Below are 17,233 nucleotides of genomic sequence, written 5' to 3'. Positions count from 1 at the left end.
CACCATTAATGAAGCACTGATAATCCCCTCCAACCATCTGCCTGTATCCTCCCTGGCAGCTTTTATTAGCCATGAAGGGCAAGGGTCAAGAGGGCATGATGTTGCCTACACACTGCCCAGGATCTTGTCCAGATCCTCAGGCTGTATTAACCAAAAATAATCTAACACAATAGGACCAGATGGTACCCGAGGCACGTCTGCTGGAACTGCCAAAACTCTGGAGTCCAGATCAGCATGGATGAGAGCAACTTTATCTGCAAAGTGACATGCAAACTGATCACAAAAGGCTGTAGATGTAGATCACAAAAGGCTGGGGGCATGTAATTTTATGGCTGCCTCTCAAACCACGGATCTGGTAGCACTACCTTTACCACCAGTAATTTCCTGCATGGCACAATCAACTTGGAAGGTCATCCACACATCTACACCTACTTCAAAGAGACAAGAAGGCCTCTGTCGGATACAGGAGGAAGAAAATACTTACCTATTAATGCATCCATAACATAGACAATTGCCTATTCCATCAAATTGGCAAGCCATGCCATAGCATAAAACATCTGTTAGGACATAACGTTGAGGATTGTTAGCTCCTCAATATAGTTACTGTGTGGTATGCAATAGAGTTCAAGACTCTGCTAGTTTTCACAGGTGTCAGGTACACTCAAGCAACACCATCTTTGATGGAAGAGTGTTACAGTGACTACTGCACCCTCCACCTAAGGGAGCTAGCTAAACACCCATTCTTATGAATGGCAACGGATCACAATTCAGATAAACAGGTTGTAACTGATGATCTATAACACCTGTAACTGATGATCTGGTAGTGATCTGTTGTCATCTACAAGTCCCTCCCAATCCTCCACACTGCAGTAGTTAGAAGGTATATTATATAGAAGTTAAAAAGGCAACAAAGAGAACTCAACTTACCTATACAGAAATGGATGATTGTCTACTACTAGATCCAGCTGAGCCAGGGGCAGGGAGATGAGAAGAGGGTTCTGTTGAGCAGAGCTCTGAATGCTTGCCTGTGTTCCACCCCTTGCAGGTGACTGCCTTTTAAGATCCAGCTGAGCCAGTGGTGCAAGTCTCTTGGTGTGAGTTGAAGGGCGAGAGCACAAGGGCTCTCGGCCTTGTCGCTCTCAGCTAAGTGGAGAACAGCTGGTGGACTGCAGTAGCCTGAAGGTTGAAGGTTTTTATAGTTTGTCTTCACAATGTGTTTGAGGGGGGCATGTTACTCTGGAGGAGGCCCTTATGATTGAGGTAGTCCTTGGCAGAGGGCAATATGGCAGTAGGAGTAGGATGTGCCAAGTAAGGGGAAGGCACACTGGCTATATCAAAGCCATCACACCCTCCTATCATTCTCCTATACAAGGAGACCCCAATAACTCTCCCAGCAATCCACCTTGCCTGAAGCTGATGCTACTAAATGCCAGGTCCATACATGGAAAATCCGCAGCCATCCAGGAGATTATTCTGGATGAGCACACAGACCTGGCATGCATTACGGATACTTGGTTGGATGAGGGGGGTGATGTAAACCTCTCCCAGTTGTGCCCATCGGGTTTCCGGGTGCTACATCAGCCAAGGTGGGATGGGTGAGGAGATGGGGTTGCCCTAGTTCATCGGGAGACCATTCCCCTCAATAGATGCACTGTCCGCCTTTCTGATCAGTTCGAGTTCCTGCATGTAGTGATTGGATCGCGAGACAAAGTTGGGATTCTGTTGGTATACTGCCCACCCCACTGTCTAACAGTCTCCCTGCCTGAGCTGCTTGAGGTGGTCTCGGATGTGGCGTTGAGGACCACATGGCCGATAGTTTGGGGGGACTTTAACATCCATGCTGCTGCTGCCTTGTCTGGTGCAGCTCGGGACTTCATGTCCTCCATGATGACCATGGGCTTGTCTCAATTGATTTCTGGTCCCACACGTGGCAGGCCACATACTTGATTTGGTTTTTGGCTTAATGGTGGACAGTAGTGCTCCGTGGATAGTCCAGGAGGCCTCAATGCCATTATCATAGACAGATCATTATCTGGTGAACTGAGGGTAGACCCACAACACCTCTGCTAGGGTGGGGGACCAGTTAGGATGGTCTGCCCCTGGAGGCTTATGGAGTTTCCTGCTGAGAGAGTGGATGCTCCTGTTGACTCCCTGGTCTCCCTTTGGTATGAGGGGATGGGTCGAGTGATTGATACGGTCGTGCCTAGGCACCCTCTCCAGACCCGCCAAGCCCAAGCAACTCCCTGGTATACGGGTAGGATGTGGACAATGAAGCAGGCTGGTAGATGGCTAGAGCGTCGTTGGAGGAAAACTCAGAATGAATGTGACCGAACACGGGCTAGAGTCCATATTAGGGCCTACTCTATGGCGGCGATGGCGGCAAAGAAATCCTACTTTTCCGCCACCATTGCATCAGCTCAATGTTGTCCAGAGGAGTTTTTTCGAGTGGTTCGGGGCCTCCTAGGTGAGGACCCCAAAGACTATCAAACAGAACACTCAGCAGCCCATTATGACCGGTTTGCTTTACCTTTTGCAGACAAAATAACTCATATCCGTTCTGACTTGCATGCCAAGATTATTGCGGCACTGGAACTCGATGTTGCCGATGCACTGTCTGGTCTTGTTATATTGGATGGTTTTCAGACTGTGTTGCCTGAGGAGGTGGACAGGCTGCTTGGAAGGTTGAGGCCTACCACGTGTGTCCTCAATCCTTGCCCTTCATGGTTGGTGAAGGCTTGTAGGGAGGGATTGGGTCCGTGGGTGGTGGGAGTGGTGAATGCCTCTTTAGAGCAGGGGTGGTCCCCCCTTGCCTGAAGGAGGCAGTCATTAGGCCCCTCCTTAAAAAGCCCTCATTGGGGCCAGATGACTTAAATAACTTTCAACCAGTTTCAAAGCTCTCCTTCTTGGGCAAGGTGTTGGAGAGCATTGTGGTGTCTCAGCTCCAGCCAGCCCTGGATGAATCTGATTACCTAGTTCCTTTCCAGTCTGGCTTCCAACCTGGATATGGACCTGAAACTGCCTTGGTCGCCCTGGTGGATGACCTAGGCTGGGAGATAGACAGAGGGAGTGTGACTCTGTTGATCCTCCTGGACCTCTCGGCTTCTTTTGATATCATTGACCATGGTATCCTTCTGGGACATCTCTCTGGGTTGGGACTTGGGGGCATGGTTATACGGTGGCTCCGTTCCTACCTAGGAGGTTGTACTCAGAAGGCGGAGCTGGGGGATGTCTGCTCCACCCCATGGCCTTTGGCCTATGGGGTGCCACAAGGATCTATTCTGTCCCTCATGCTGTTTAACATTTACATGAAGCCCGTGGGAGAGGTCATCCGTAGGTGTGGGCTGCGGTGCCATCCATATGCTGATGACACCCAGCTCTACCTATCTTTTTAGTCAGCAGACACCAGGGATGTAGTGGATGCTCTGAACCAGGGCTTAGAGGCTGTTCTGGACTGTATGGGGGCAAACAAGCTGAAACTCAATCCAGATAAGATGGAAGTGCTCTGCGTTGGTAAATCATCCGAGTACTGAGGTAAATTTGATCTTGGAAGGGGTCATGCTCCCCCTGAAAGACAAAGTCCGCAGCCTGGGGGTGCTTCTGGACCCAACGCTGTCCTTGGAGGCGCAGGCAGTGGCAGTGTGCAGAAGTGCCTTTTACCAACTACGGATGGTACGCCAGCTGCGACCCTACCTGGAGAAGTCAGACCTGACCTCAGTCATTCATGCGTTGGTAACATCCAGATTGGACTACTGCAATGCACTCTACATGGGTCTGCCCTTGAAGACTGTTCGGAAGCTTCAGCTGGTTCAGAATGCTGCCACAAGGATGCTCATGGGTGCGAGTCACTTCACGAGTATTACACCCATCCTGTGTCAGCTTCATTGGCTGCTTCCAAGCTAGATTCAAGGTGCTGGTATTGACCTTTAAAGCCCTACACGGCTTGGGGCTGGGGTACCTGTCGGACCACATTCGTTCATATGAATCTGCCAGGGCCCTCCGCTCATCATCTCAGGCCCTGCTCATGACCCCGCCACTAATAGAGATCCAGTTGGTGGGGACTAGAGACAGGGCCTTTTTGGTTGTGGGCCCTTGGCTTTGGAACGCCCTCCCTAAAGAGCTTTGCCATGCTCCCTCCCTCAGTGTGTTTTTTAAAAAAACATAAAACACACATATCATTATTATTTTGTTATATCTGGTAGGTTCTTTAGCTTCTTTAGCTTTTTATAATTTTCAGTTTTAATTTGAACCTAATAATTGTTTTTAATCTGACTTTTAAAAAAATTAATTTTATTACTTGCATCTGTGTCTATCATATTGTTGTAAGCCGCCCGAGCAGTATTGCACTGGAGGGGCATACATACATACATACATACTCTGGCAGTCATCCAAAAAATGGAAAGATTAGCTTCCTTCCTGCCTTAAATAATGGTCATTCTGGGCACATGAGTCAGAGATGCCAAAAGAGAGCTATAGCATTCCACCTGTGAGATTCCCATGCAGGAACAATTTTTATGGAAACGGATCAGTTATAGGTAAGCAACATGTTTTTCTCCACTCTTGTGGCTGGTTTCTGCTTTACCTGTGGCTTATATAGCTCTATTTACTTTTACATGTATAGCCTGTTGTAACAAATTACAGCCTTTGTCTCAGAGCTAGCTCACATGAGGGAAAGAAAATGCCGAGTCATCCCTTCTGAGCTGCCTGGAATATTTCTGGTAGATTTTAAAATGCTGCCACCAAGCACCCTAAACTTCTGAACCCCTTGGCTTCCCTTTTCCTTGAACTCACCAAACTCCTATTGAGAATCAAACCCCTGCAGTTCTATCTTCCAAGAGCTGCAGTCATCCTGTCGCAGCAAACTCCATTGCCACATGTCCCCTTGCTCCTCCAGCACAGAACTTCCTTCCTTGTTCCTGGAATTCCCAGCAACAGCTCTCTAGGTCCCCCCCCCCCCCCCGTGGACTGATTGGGTGATCTCTGGAGTTCACCAGCCTATCAGTCAAGACAAGGGTTCACTTCCAGTTAACTTTAGGGGGAGGGGAGGCTGGTCATTACACTTGTGCTTCCTCCAAGAAGCCCAGAGTGGTGCACATGGTTACATTTCTCCTCCCCACAGCCCTATGAGGAAGGTTAGGCTGAGAGATAAGTGACTGTCCCAGAGTCACCCAGTGAGTTTTGTGGCTGAATGGGGATTTGAACCTGGATTTCCCCATTCTAGTCCAGCACACTAATCATTGTACTACTCTGGCTCAAAGTACTTATTAGTAGTATTATTTTTTTTAATAAACAGGGAGGCAGAGCTGCCCTGGTGATTTCAGAATGCATTTACACTCCACAGAAGCAGCCTTTTGTAGCTGGTCTGTGCTTTACTTGTGACTTGTACAGTTCGTGTGTGTGTGTGTGTGTGTGTGTGTGTTGTGATCCTGCCATGTTAGATACAAATCTACACACTACTGTAGTCCTATTAAGCACTATGAAGAACCTGATGTTTTCCATATCTCTCTGTATCTCTGCTGATGAGCAATTGAGATTTGTATGCCTGTGTATGTGTTTGTATTCTGACCCTACTTATTAGCTTCAAACAGAGTCATTAGCTTCAGACAGAGTTATCTTAGAGACCACCTTCTTCTGCATGATCCCCACTGCACGTTAAGGTCATCTGAGGATGATCAGTTACCACTGGTTCGTCTGGTGGCGACTCATAGGCGGGCCTTCTCTGTAGCTGCTCCTGGGCTGTGGAAGGCACTCCCAGCAGAAATCCGTAATTTGAATTCATTGCTGTCTTTCAGGAGAGCCCTTAAAACCTATCTGTTTGGCCTGGCCTTCCAGGGTTTTTAAACTGCTGTAAACCATTTTACATTGGTTTAATCATTTGCCCTGATTTTCCAGGGGTTTTTTTTAGCTGTTTGAAAATTTGATTGGTTTTATTATGTTATAGTTTTTTTTAATTTTAATTGTTAATTGGTTTTAATTGTTTTTATTCACCCTGAGCCATTTTGGAAGGGTGGTATATAAATCAAATAAATAAATAGATAGAGAAATAGATAAATAGCTAGCTAGCTGGATAATCTGCACTTGGCCACTTATTGCTAAGGCATCCACCTAGTCCTGGCTCCACCTCTGCAGCTGCCCACAATTGGCTCCACCTCTCACTACCTGTGGCCCCACCCACCACCTGCTGTGCCTAGCACCCCCGCCCCCAGTCCCAGGAACCACCAGCCATCACTGATGGATGCATGCACACGCAAAACACACACACACACACACACACACACACACTTCATGAAGTACCTGAGCTGAAAACTTATGACTGAAGGGGATACACAGTTGTTTGTTTGTTTGTCTAACGTATTTATGTCTCTGTGTGGTTTATAATAAAAACTCATGTCTCTGAGCAGTTTATAATAAAACAACACAAATTAAAATATTAAAAACAATGTTAAATTCTCTAAGTCTAATTAAAAGCCTGGATGAATAAATGTGTCTGAACAGCCTTTTAAAAAGTTGTTGGAGATAAGGAGGCTCTTATTTCAGCAGGGAGCGCATTCCAAAGCCTCAGGGTGGCAATGGAGGAGGCCCATCCTTGAATAGCCATCAGACCAGCTGGTGGCAACTCCAGATGGACCTCCCCAGATAATCTCAATAGGTGGTGGGGTCCATAATTAAGAATGCCTTTTTCATTTATTTTTTTTAAAGAAAAGGTTGGGGAACCCTCCTATAACCTATAGAATAACATAGATCTTGTTCTATAGAACAAAGTTGCAAAGTAATTATATTAGCTCTTCCATTGCATATCACTCTCACTCCATCTGCACACTTACAATTCCTATTTTGTTTATATGGAGAATCATAAGACATGCAAAATAATTTTCTACACTGTTAATACTAATAGTTTTGCTGCTGGAAATTTATAATCATGAAATGATGCAGTATTTAGGATGCACAAGATAAAATTTATTTATTTAAAAATATGTATCTCACTTTATTTTCCCAGTGGGAATACAAAGTGGCATACAACGCACCATTAAAACCAACATATTGCCTTTATTTAAGGCAATAAAAACCGTAATTATGAAATCACAGACAAAATACCCAGGAAAAAGAGCAGAATATCATAAATTATAAACATATGTCCAGAGAGTAGGGATATGCATGGAACCAGTTCGGAGGCCCTTTCCTAGTGGAGACGGGCAGTCAGATGTGCACTTGAGTTACAGGCTCAGACCTTTCAGCTACAGTTGAGAAAGAGTAGGGAGGGGACTGCTCCTGCTTAGGTCTCAAATTTCATCATCCTTTCCATTCATAAAGGTAAAGTTGTGCCAGTCGAGTCAGTGTCGACTCCTGGTAACTCCTGTGGTTTTCTTTGGTAGAATACAGGAGGGGTTTACTGTTGCCTCCTCCTGCGCAGTATGAGGATGCCTTTCAGCATCTTCCTATATCGCTGCTGCCCGATATAGTACCAGTGGGGATTTGAACCAGCAACCTTCTGCTTGTTAGTCAAGCATTTCCCTGCTGTGCCACTTGAGGTGGTCAAGGTGACAGTAAGGGAGGCGAAAATAGAGTTGGAGGAACATTTAGCTAAAATCATCAAGGAGAATAACAAAAACTTCCTTAAATACGTCAGAAGCAGGAAACCTGCCAGGGAGGCGGCTGGACTGTTTGATGATAAAGTTGTGAAAGGGATTTTTAAGTAGGATATGACAGTTATAGAGAAGCTAAATGAGTTAAATGCATCTGTCTTCATGGCAGAGGATACTGAGTGTATACCTGTTCTTGAACTGGGCTTCTCAGGGACAGAGGCTAAGGAACTGAGTCAGATAGAGGTAACAAGAAATGACGTTGTAAACTGTCTGAAAAAATTAAAAACTAGCAAATCGCTAGGGCCAGACGGAATCCATCCAAGAGTCCTTAAAGAACTCAAATGTGAAATTGCTGACCTCCTTGCAAAAATATATAACTTATCCCTACAATCAGGCTCTAGAAGTAGGGGTAAGCAGCAAAGTGGCCAAATTTGCAGATGACACTAAACCATTTCAGGTAGTGAAATCCAAATGGATTGTGAGGAGCTTCAAAAGAATCTCTCCAAACTGGGTGAGTGGGCGACAAAATGGAAAATGCAGTTCAATGTTAGCAAGTGTAGAGTGATGCACATTGGGACGAAAAACCCCAACTTAATGTATAAGCTGATGGGATCTGAGCTGCCAGTGACTGACTAGGAGAAGAATCTTGGGGTTGTGGTGGACAGCTAGTTGAAAGTGTCGACTCACTGTGCAGCAGCTGTGAAAAAGGCAAATTCCATGCTAGGGATCACAAGGAAGAGGACTGAAAATAAAACTGCTAATATTATAATGCCCATATACAAAATTATGGTGCGGCCATACTTGGAATATTGTTTACAATTCTGGTCACCATACCTAAAGGAGGACATTGGAGAACTAGAAAAGGTACAGAAGTGGGCAACCAGGATGATCAGGGGCCTAGAGCACCTTCATTACAAGGCAATGCTACCACACCTGGGGCTTTTTCGTTTAGAAAAAATACGACTGCAGGGAGACATGATAGATGTCTATAAAATCATGCATGGTGTGGAAAAAGTGGATAGAAATGTTCCTCCATCTCTCATAACACTAGAACCAGGGGTCATCCCATGAAATTGATTGCCAAGAAATTTAGGACTAACAAAAAGAAGTACTATTTCATATAACACATAATCAACTTGTGGAATTCTCTGCCACAAGATGTGGTGAAAGCCAACAACCTGGAAGGCTTTAAGAGGGTTTGGATAACTTCATGGAGGAGAGGTCTATCAACGACTACTAATCGGAGGACTATAGATCACCTCCAGCTTCGGAGGCAGGATGCTTCTGAATACCAGTTGCAGGGGAGTAACAGCAGGAGAGAGGGCATGCTCTCAGCTCTTGTGGGCTTCCCAGTGGCATCTGGTGGGCCACTGCATGAAACAGAATGCTGGACTAGATGGGCCTTGGGTCTGACCTAGCAAGGCTGTTCTTATGTTCTTACCTGGAGCGTAGCTACAATTGAAATGATGTGTGTGTGCAGGGGGTGTCTCTGAGTCCCTGAAAGAGTAGGGCCCACTAGCTGAAAGACAGCTTGCTCTTTGTCTCTCTGCCCACTCCTCTAGAGGAGGGGCAGGGGCCCACCTTCACTTTTTGTCCCAGGACCAACTCTAACCGTGCTACACTCCTGGGCTTTACTGGCCTTTCTTTGGGTCCAAAAAGCCATTGGATTCTATGTATAGGGGTTATTTCTGGCTCCTCGGTTATCTTCTCCACAGCTGTTCTGCAAGTTTTGCTTTTTATGCTTTCAGAACACAGTTTCTTCAGCATTTCTCTATATGGCTTAAAATGTCAATGCCCATTATTGTTTTGTGATACTTTGTAGAAATAGTACATAACAAATCAATTTGATTGAAATTAAACTTTTTTCCAGAATCTGAAAATAGCCAGGTGAGAACATTGTGCTTGATGTAGGCTTAAGATTACACTGGCCTGAGATTTGGCCTGAGCTTCACTGAGCAGTTCTGCAACCGTGTACTCTTACCAAATTCTGAGGTACTACCGGTATTAATCCCTATGCCCGTCATTTACCACATATCAGTCTTTTTACCTGCAGCAACGCAAGTGTGTTGATAGCTCAACTGAGATTTTGCTCATCACACTTGTCTTTCATTTTTCAATCTCACAGTAAAACTGAGGAAGTTGGAGTGGATGGCAGCATCACCTTTTCCTGGGACCTGCCATAGGGTGTGCTAAGGGCTGAAGGAAAGTACAGTGGTTTGGCAAGGAAGATGGAGAAAACATGGTGGCACTGGGGTTGTGAGAGCTATTGAGGAGGGAGATGTGGCTGTAGAAAGATGGTATTGGGATAGGAAAGGCCAGAAATGAGGAAAACATGTGGTTGGAGGCTTCTGAAAATTTGCATATTTTAGATTAGGACATTTGGCTGTCCCTACCATCACTACATTTTAAAGACATTGGGGTTTTTTCCCTTGGTTTCTCCCCCCCCCCATTCCTTGCCCTTCTAAAGAGCTCCAAATTGCTCCAACCAGGGTTGGCGATAAATATTCTTTATACTTCCTTTACTATAATACAGCACATCAAGAATCACAATACATATATACTAAGCACTATAATATAAAAATATCAGGCATTCATGCTTGCTTTTAATAATTTACATTCCCATTCACCAAGTGGTTCCCATGATCTCATATTAAATGCTTCACTTTTCTCTCTTAATTAAAAAGGAAGTCAAAGGACCAGATGTCATCTTGACATGACTGCTGAGTTCATTTGGCACATTCTCTCTAGGTGGTAGTTGATCAATCTGTGTACAGCAGATCTAATTAAACTGAAAGTTACACAGCTGTCAGAAAAAGGCACAAAGGCAAACATGAAGAATAACTGTCACTATGAGTCAGGCTAACATTTTCAAGTAAAACAAATTGGGCTCCCCCACCCTCCTTCATTTTGGCCAGTAGTGAAATACTATTTAGGACATAATCAGTCTTAGCAAAATAAAGCCTTGTAATAACGATTGTCAAACTTAAAAAAAATATTTTGATAACTGGCAAGTTCAAAGAGTCAGAAAACAATCACACCAGCTGCTGTCCAGCAGTCATTACTCAAGCACAATTCCGATTGATTTCAAAGAGTTCTGCTTGAATAATAGAAACTGTAGGAGTGAGACCGGAGATGATATACTATCATGGTTATAGAGGGGGGGAAAGATATTTTTATTCTAGGACATATCTGTAATACAAATCCATGGGAAGACAAAGAACACCAGTGGTTAAATAGGATTTATTACTACAATTAAGATACTCTATACATTGTTGTTTGATTAAGTCTTGGTAATTATCTACAGGTCACATTTGAAAGTGCTTCAACAAATCATAAAGAACCTACAACTCTTTTTTGAGAGTGTCTATACCCTCAGAGCAGCAACAGGTAGGTAACTCATGCTGGCTTATAAATAGTTCCTGTCTTGAAACATCTACTTACCGACAATAAATCTGCTAACGGAACACTCATGTTAGAACGGGTAAACCACATTTTAATTACATACTTTTATCCATATCTTTTCCTCAGCTGCTCACCCTGTGACAGGAGCATATAGTGCCGATCAGTGTTCCCTCTAATTCTTTTCATCTATGTGCAGCATGAGTTTTGTTCTGGGTGGCAGGATCAAGGCAATGTGTGCGCACGTGCATTCAGAATGGGGCCTTCCTGATTCAATCTGAGCCTGATCTAAAATTAATTGAGTGGATATCAAAAGATTTGTATGCGCATACCTTAGAGGGAACACTGGTGCCAATTATTTACACTTAAACTTCACCCTCCCATATATAGGCTGACATTGACTAAATTACTCATGAGTAGTCACATTGAAATTAATGGGACAAATAGTCTTGACTTGACTAGCTTGTCCTATTTTCAACAGGACTACTCATGTGTAATTTAGTATGCATGTCAGCCAATATAATTTAAGAGAGTGTCAAAAGCAGGTTGTGCCAAATGGACAAGGTTTTAAAAAGACTTGCAGTGCAATCCTATCTTTACGTTACGTCTGATGGGCATGATAGGAATGCTGCCAAATTCCCTTGCAACAGCACAGCACAATATTACACCAGCAGAAAAAAATGATGCCAGTGTAGCACTATCCTTGCACAGATGATACTCTGCTAAACTGGGCAGGATGGGGGCCATGTGGGGAGAAAGGAGTGGTTAGTTGGAATCCTATACTTGCTCAAAGATCAGTCCTGCTCCATATATGTTTTTAAAAAACCCTAGCAGGTTTCCACATGCAGAAAAACCAGCATAGTGTTATACATGCAAAAAAAGGTGGCATACATTAAAACACAAATTTGTATAATTATATACATACTATATACATGTATATATACAATATAGACATATTATATACATGTAATGTATATACATTAAAACACTCCAATTGGAGTCCATTGTGAGTCCCAGACAACTGCCCCTCCTCCATTTCCTCCTTCTTCTATCCTACTCCATCTCTGCTACAGCAGAATATAGGATTCCAGTCTTGACACACCACCTGTAGTCCACACATAAGCCTCTGAAAGGGAACACAATTCTCATATATCGAACTGCAAAGCATGGGGCAGCATCATGCTGTCCCCAAGTCTTCAACAGTATGAACACACAAGTGGGGTCTTTGGCGATTGGGAACTTTGATAATGAGGCACTAGACTCAATCTTTTGATAGCTTTTTTGGTACTTTAATTTCTTCTTACTGAAATGAACGTATTGGCTGCAGTTTCTAATCTCATTTGCTAGTTTTTATCTGCTGTCTAATGTGCTTTATTGATTTGTTTCTGCACTGAATTGTTCGCTGCCTTGGGGTTTTGCAATAATGCAGGGTATAAATTCATAGCATAAATAAATAAGATCCTTTGACTTGGTAGAAAATGGTTTTTGGAACACATGGGTGACTTTCAAGTAATGTATCGTTGGGCCAGTTCAAATGATACTAGCAGCAGCACATGCAAAGGAGGAGGGAACATGTGTGGATGGCACATGTGTTTAGGGACCATTCAGATGAACAGCTCCCACAAACAATCCAAGGATCTGTCCAAGAGGCACACGGACAGGAACACTGACTCTTGGTGCATCCCTTCCTTCTTATGAGGCTGCCGCCAGTATCTTTCGAACTAGCCCATTGTTTTCTAGAACCAGTCTGAAGCCTTGCCTCTCCCTTTGTTTTTTCACACATGGATTTCACTTATCAGGTATTGCAAGATTTGATCTTGTCCTCAGTGCTTTTTAACATCTACATGCAGTTGCTAAGGAAGATTCAGAATTCTGGAGTGCAGGATCATCAATACGCAGACACACAATATTTTTATTTTTCATCTGATCCAGAGGCAGCAGCCATTCTCGTATGTGTCTGTGTAGGTGGACTGGATGAGGAAGAATAAAGTTCTTCACGTGAAACAGCACAAGCACTAACCAGAGGAAAAAGTCGAATGTAACCATCCCTTGAGATATTATCAACCCAACTCTTCACTGGATGGATCTGACTCTCAATACATTATAATAAATATTTATATAACATTTTTCAACAACAAAAACATTCTTAAAGCAGTTTAAAATAGCAAATAAAATGAAAAGATAATACCCTGTCCCAAAGGGGCTCACAATCTAAAATGAGTTACAAGGGAGATACAGTACCAGCAAATAGCCACTGGAGAGATGCTTATGCTGGTTGAATAGGTGCAGTTGTTCTCTCTCCTTAGCTAAATATGAGAACCACAACTTCAAAAATATGCCTTTTTGCTCAGTCAGCAGAATTATTTACCCTCAACAGAGGAATCACACAGAAATCAGGAGCTCACTTCACCAATGATGCTGTTCAATAAAATCAGTAATTATTTCAGTTGCATCTGTTTTCATGGTTATTAGATGGTCCCCTCTCCACACTTATCACTCACTTAAGATGTCTTTAGGATGGGACACACAAGGGGAGGGAGACAGTGGGTTCTGCATCACACCATCAAGGCTGGAAGCCCTGTATCACCCATGACCTTGTCACTGGAGGACTAGCGAGACAGAAGTCCCAGCAGCTCAATGGCCCCTCTCTTCTCTGATTATTACAGGTGTAATAATGAACTTAACAGTTGAGCTGCATGAAATGGAAGGGGGAGCAATAACACAATATGCTTGAAAACAAACAGCTAACTCTGGCAATATTAGCAATAGCAATAGCAATAGCACTTACATTTATATACCGCTCTATAGCCGGAGCTCTCTAAGCGGTTTACAATGATTTAGCATATTGCCCCCAACATTCTGGGTACTCATTTTACCGACCTCGGATGGATGGAAGGCTGAGTCAACCATGAGCCCCTTGGTCAGGATCGAACTTGTAACCTTCTGGTTACAGGGTGGCAGTTTTACCACTGCGCCACCAGGGGCTCTTTTTATGAAGAACATGAAGGAGGCATGGGTGGGATAAAAGGGATGGGCAAAATGAAGCACATCTTGGAACCGAAATAAGTCAGACATTAACCTGAATGGGGCTATTGATCATTGTGCAAATCACTTTGGCCCAAGACTGCATTGTCTTAAGTGTGTGTAGCTCCCCACACCCCTTTCTCTCTGAAGTCTGTAGAGAGAGACTGAATGGAATCAGAAGCATTTCTGAAGGGATACGTAGTGAAAAATAGAACTATTCTTCCTAGCATGGTTGAGTCTTTATCCAAGGCATCCAATTTGAGACACCAAGAGGATTCAGGGAGAGAGACAATGAGATACTGTATGTATGTTTTATAGAACATTTTTATTCAGTGCTTTCAGGTATTTCCAACTTTGCTCTATACTGATACAAATATCTACAGAAATATATCCCCATTTCAGAATTATTTTGAAACCATCTTTAAAATTGTTAAATAAAAATACTTTAAATCTGTATTACCTGGGAAATATTATTTAGAAATAAGACAGTCCATTTACATCTTCACTTGCAAGCAAATTGCTTCACATTTTTTCATCCATTGGTTAATTCCTTTATGAAATCCTATCACCACTGTTTAGGAGCCTGAACCAAATTCAGGTCTCTTCTTACTCCAGCAGAAAGTGAGAACTGTCCAATGCATTTTCTTTATATTATTTTCTAAAGCGTTTAAAAAGTGGATGGACATGTTTATTTGAAGATGCTTTGCTTCGTGACATTTGATACTCCATATAAACCGTATCATCTGCTCCAGACATGGAGCTCATTGTGCCATGGTGTCGAGAAACCTAGAGAGAGAGAACATATAACTTGAGATTTCAGTGACACTCCCCTCTCCTAAATCTACAAAGAACAGATACTGCGATAGTTACACACACCACAGAATTGTATAATTGTATAACAGTTAGGTGCTGTACCCTCATTCTGCTATTGCTAGTTCTCCACCAGCTGCCTCTTTTTCCTTCCAACATGGTGAATACTTAAAGCATGCTGCAGTTATGAGCTACTAGTCTTCTGGTGAGCCACAGTGTTTGAAAGTTTGTGGGAAATCAATTAGGTTGCCTCTCAATCATTGCTGTCAATGGAAAGCTTCAAAACTAAGTCCTATTGAAATAAAGGGGGCGTAACTAAGCCATGATTAACTTGTCTCATCGACTGCAATGGTGCTTAGTCATGACTAACTAGTATGGATGCTGCACAATATGTGAAATGTAAGCTTTTTAAACCTCTGTTTAAGGAACTTCTTGGCAATCTCCTCAAAGCAGCTGAAAAGTAGTACTATATAAATAAACTTAGCTTTTATGTTCATAAAAATACATAAACAAAAATAGTGAGTACTTAACAAAAAACCTTGAAAAATTATTTTGGTTAGGGTATATAAATGAGCATCTGTGAAAACCAGTTTCCTGTGCTTTGGATAGCAACCCACTAGGCACTGCAGCCACTCAAAAAATTCAGCAAGGGTTGGGCAGGAAAAGTATTCAGCAGACTGTATCCACCAAGGCATGGTGTAATAAGCAATTTCTGGATGTATAATGATTGGAAAGCTTTGCAACACAAGGGCTCTTCATCTGAGAAAGCTGGAAAAAAACAAGGACACTGCTTTCCCAGACACAGTGCTTTTATTGGAGAAAAAATAGAAATTGAACACACCAAACATTTAGAATTAACACACATTTGGAGTTGTTTAAGAGCAACAAGAAACAGGAAACTTAAAAGGTTTTCTTTTACTCTTTGCCAAAAGGCAACAACTGAATAAATCTGCCAAGAAATTTTTTTTGGAGGAATCTTGATCACTTGTTCTCCCCTTCAGTTTCCTATCCACTTCAGCTTGGAAAGCTTTAGGGCAGCAAGGCACCACCACTTAGAAGACCAAGGAGGACAATGCTCCCATTCCCCAGGAACATCTTTATACAGATCTCTCTTTCTAATAGACTCTTCGATAGTAAGCACCTTCCCTATATACAAGTCAGTTCCCTGCACTCCATTCACAGTCTAGTGTGATCAACAAACTGAACTCAGCACTGGTATGCCAATAAAAATCAAGCCTCTTCCCAGTAACTAGCATAACTATTGGTCTGGGATTATGTTTAGTCCCTACCCCAGTAGTGTCCCCTGGTGCACCCCTTTAATTTCTCCCAAAAGAGTCAATGTCTGTCATTCATTTCAACATGGAAAATAAACTGTTTTGCAAAACCTGCCTACCCCTCTGATACTGGGTGACCCACCCATCACTTTGAAAAACACATGGGTATGGGAGGAGCGATTTCCTTACTTCCATCTTAGGGCTTAGAGCAGGGTGCTAAACGCAATTGGGTGGTGGGCCAATTTGATCCTGATGCACTTTTGGGGGTCCGCACATAGCCTCACACCACCTTCTGACTTCCTTCTCCTCCTCCTATTTCTCACCCTCTTCCTTTCTTCCTCCCTCCCTTGCCCTGCCATTTAAATTAGCTGAATGCACTGCTTTTACACCAGAACATGCTCAGGAAAAATGTACATTATATTTGATAGGTTTTTTTTGAAGAAATTCTGAATACAATATAATATTTCCCAATGACCTACAGATACCAAATTTTGCATACACAATCCTGCCAGAAATTGGCTGAATACATTACTTTTGTATTTTCAGAAGAAAACCTTAACATAACCATGATATTTTAACTGTTATTGTTCTCAACAGATGTTTAACACTCAGTACTCAGGTCAATACAGGTGGACCTCGTCACACATGGTCCCAACACCTGCGGTTTTGTCTATCCCCTGCTAACTGAGCAAAGAGGCACCTTTTACCGTGGTGATTCTCTTTATTTAGCAGGGGGAGAGTAACTGGCCCTATCCACCCCCAGCACAGTACTTCCAGTGACTGTTGCTGGTGTCTATCTTGTGTTTCTTTTTAGAATGTGAGCCCTTTGGGGACAGGGATCCATCTTATTTGTTTGTTATTTCTCTGTGTAAACCGCCCTGAGCCATTTTTGGAAGGGCGGTATAGAAATCAATCAATCAATCAATCAATCAATCAATCAATCAATCAATCAAATAAATAAATAAATAAATAAATAAAAATAGTCAAAAAATCCACAACAAACAGCAAGTGCCGCCTTTGTAAAGAAGCAGATGAAACTGTGGACCACCTAATCAGCTGTTGTAAAAAGATTGCACAGACTGACTACAAACAAAGGCATGACAAGGTAGCAGGGATGATACACTGGAACATCTGCAAAAAATACAA

At 43.0% G+C, this 17,233-nt stretch overlaps 1 protein-coding gene across 1 annotated transcript in view; it reads right to left on the bottom strand.

The window, feature by feature from the left end:
* Positions 1 to 14,309: 14,309 nt before the first annotated feature.
* The window catches only part of ERCC3 (ERCC excision repair 3, TFIIH core complex helicase subunit), a 29,668-nt gene continuing 26,744 nt past the window's right edge, over positions 14,310 to 17,233 (bottom strand). The window contains exon 15 of the mRNA XM_053297629.1: positions 14,310 to 14,789. Within this exon, the coding sequence (XP_053153604.1) occupies positions 14,655 to 14,789 (135 nt within the window). The 3' untranslated portion in view covers positions 14,310 to 14,654. The remainder of the gene's footprint in view (positions 14,790 to 17,233) is intronic.

The sequence above is a fragment of the Hemicordylus capensis genome, chromosome 1 (genome assembly GCF_027244095.1).
Source record: "Hemicordylus capensis ecotype Gifberg chromosome 1, rHemCap1.1.pri, whole genome shotgun sequence".
NCBI classification, from domain to species: domain Eukaryota; kingdom Metazoa; phylum Chordata; class Lepidosauria; order Squamata; family Cordylidae; genus Hemicordylus; species Hemicordylus capensis.
This window is presented reverse-complemented; position numbering and strand designations above follow the sequence as displayed.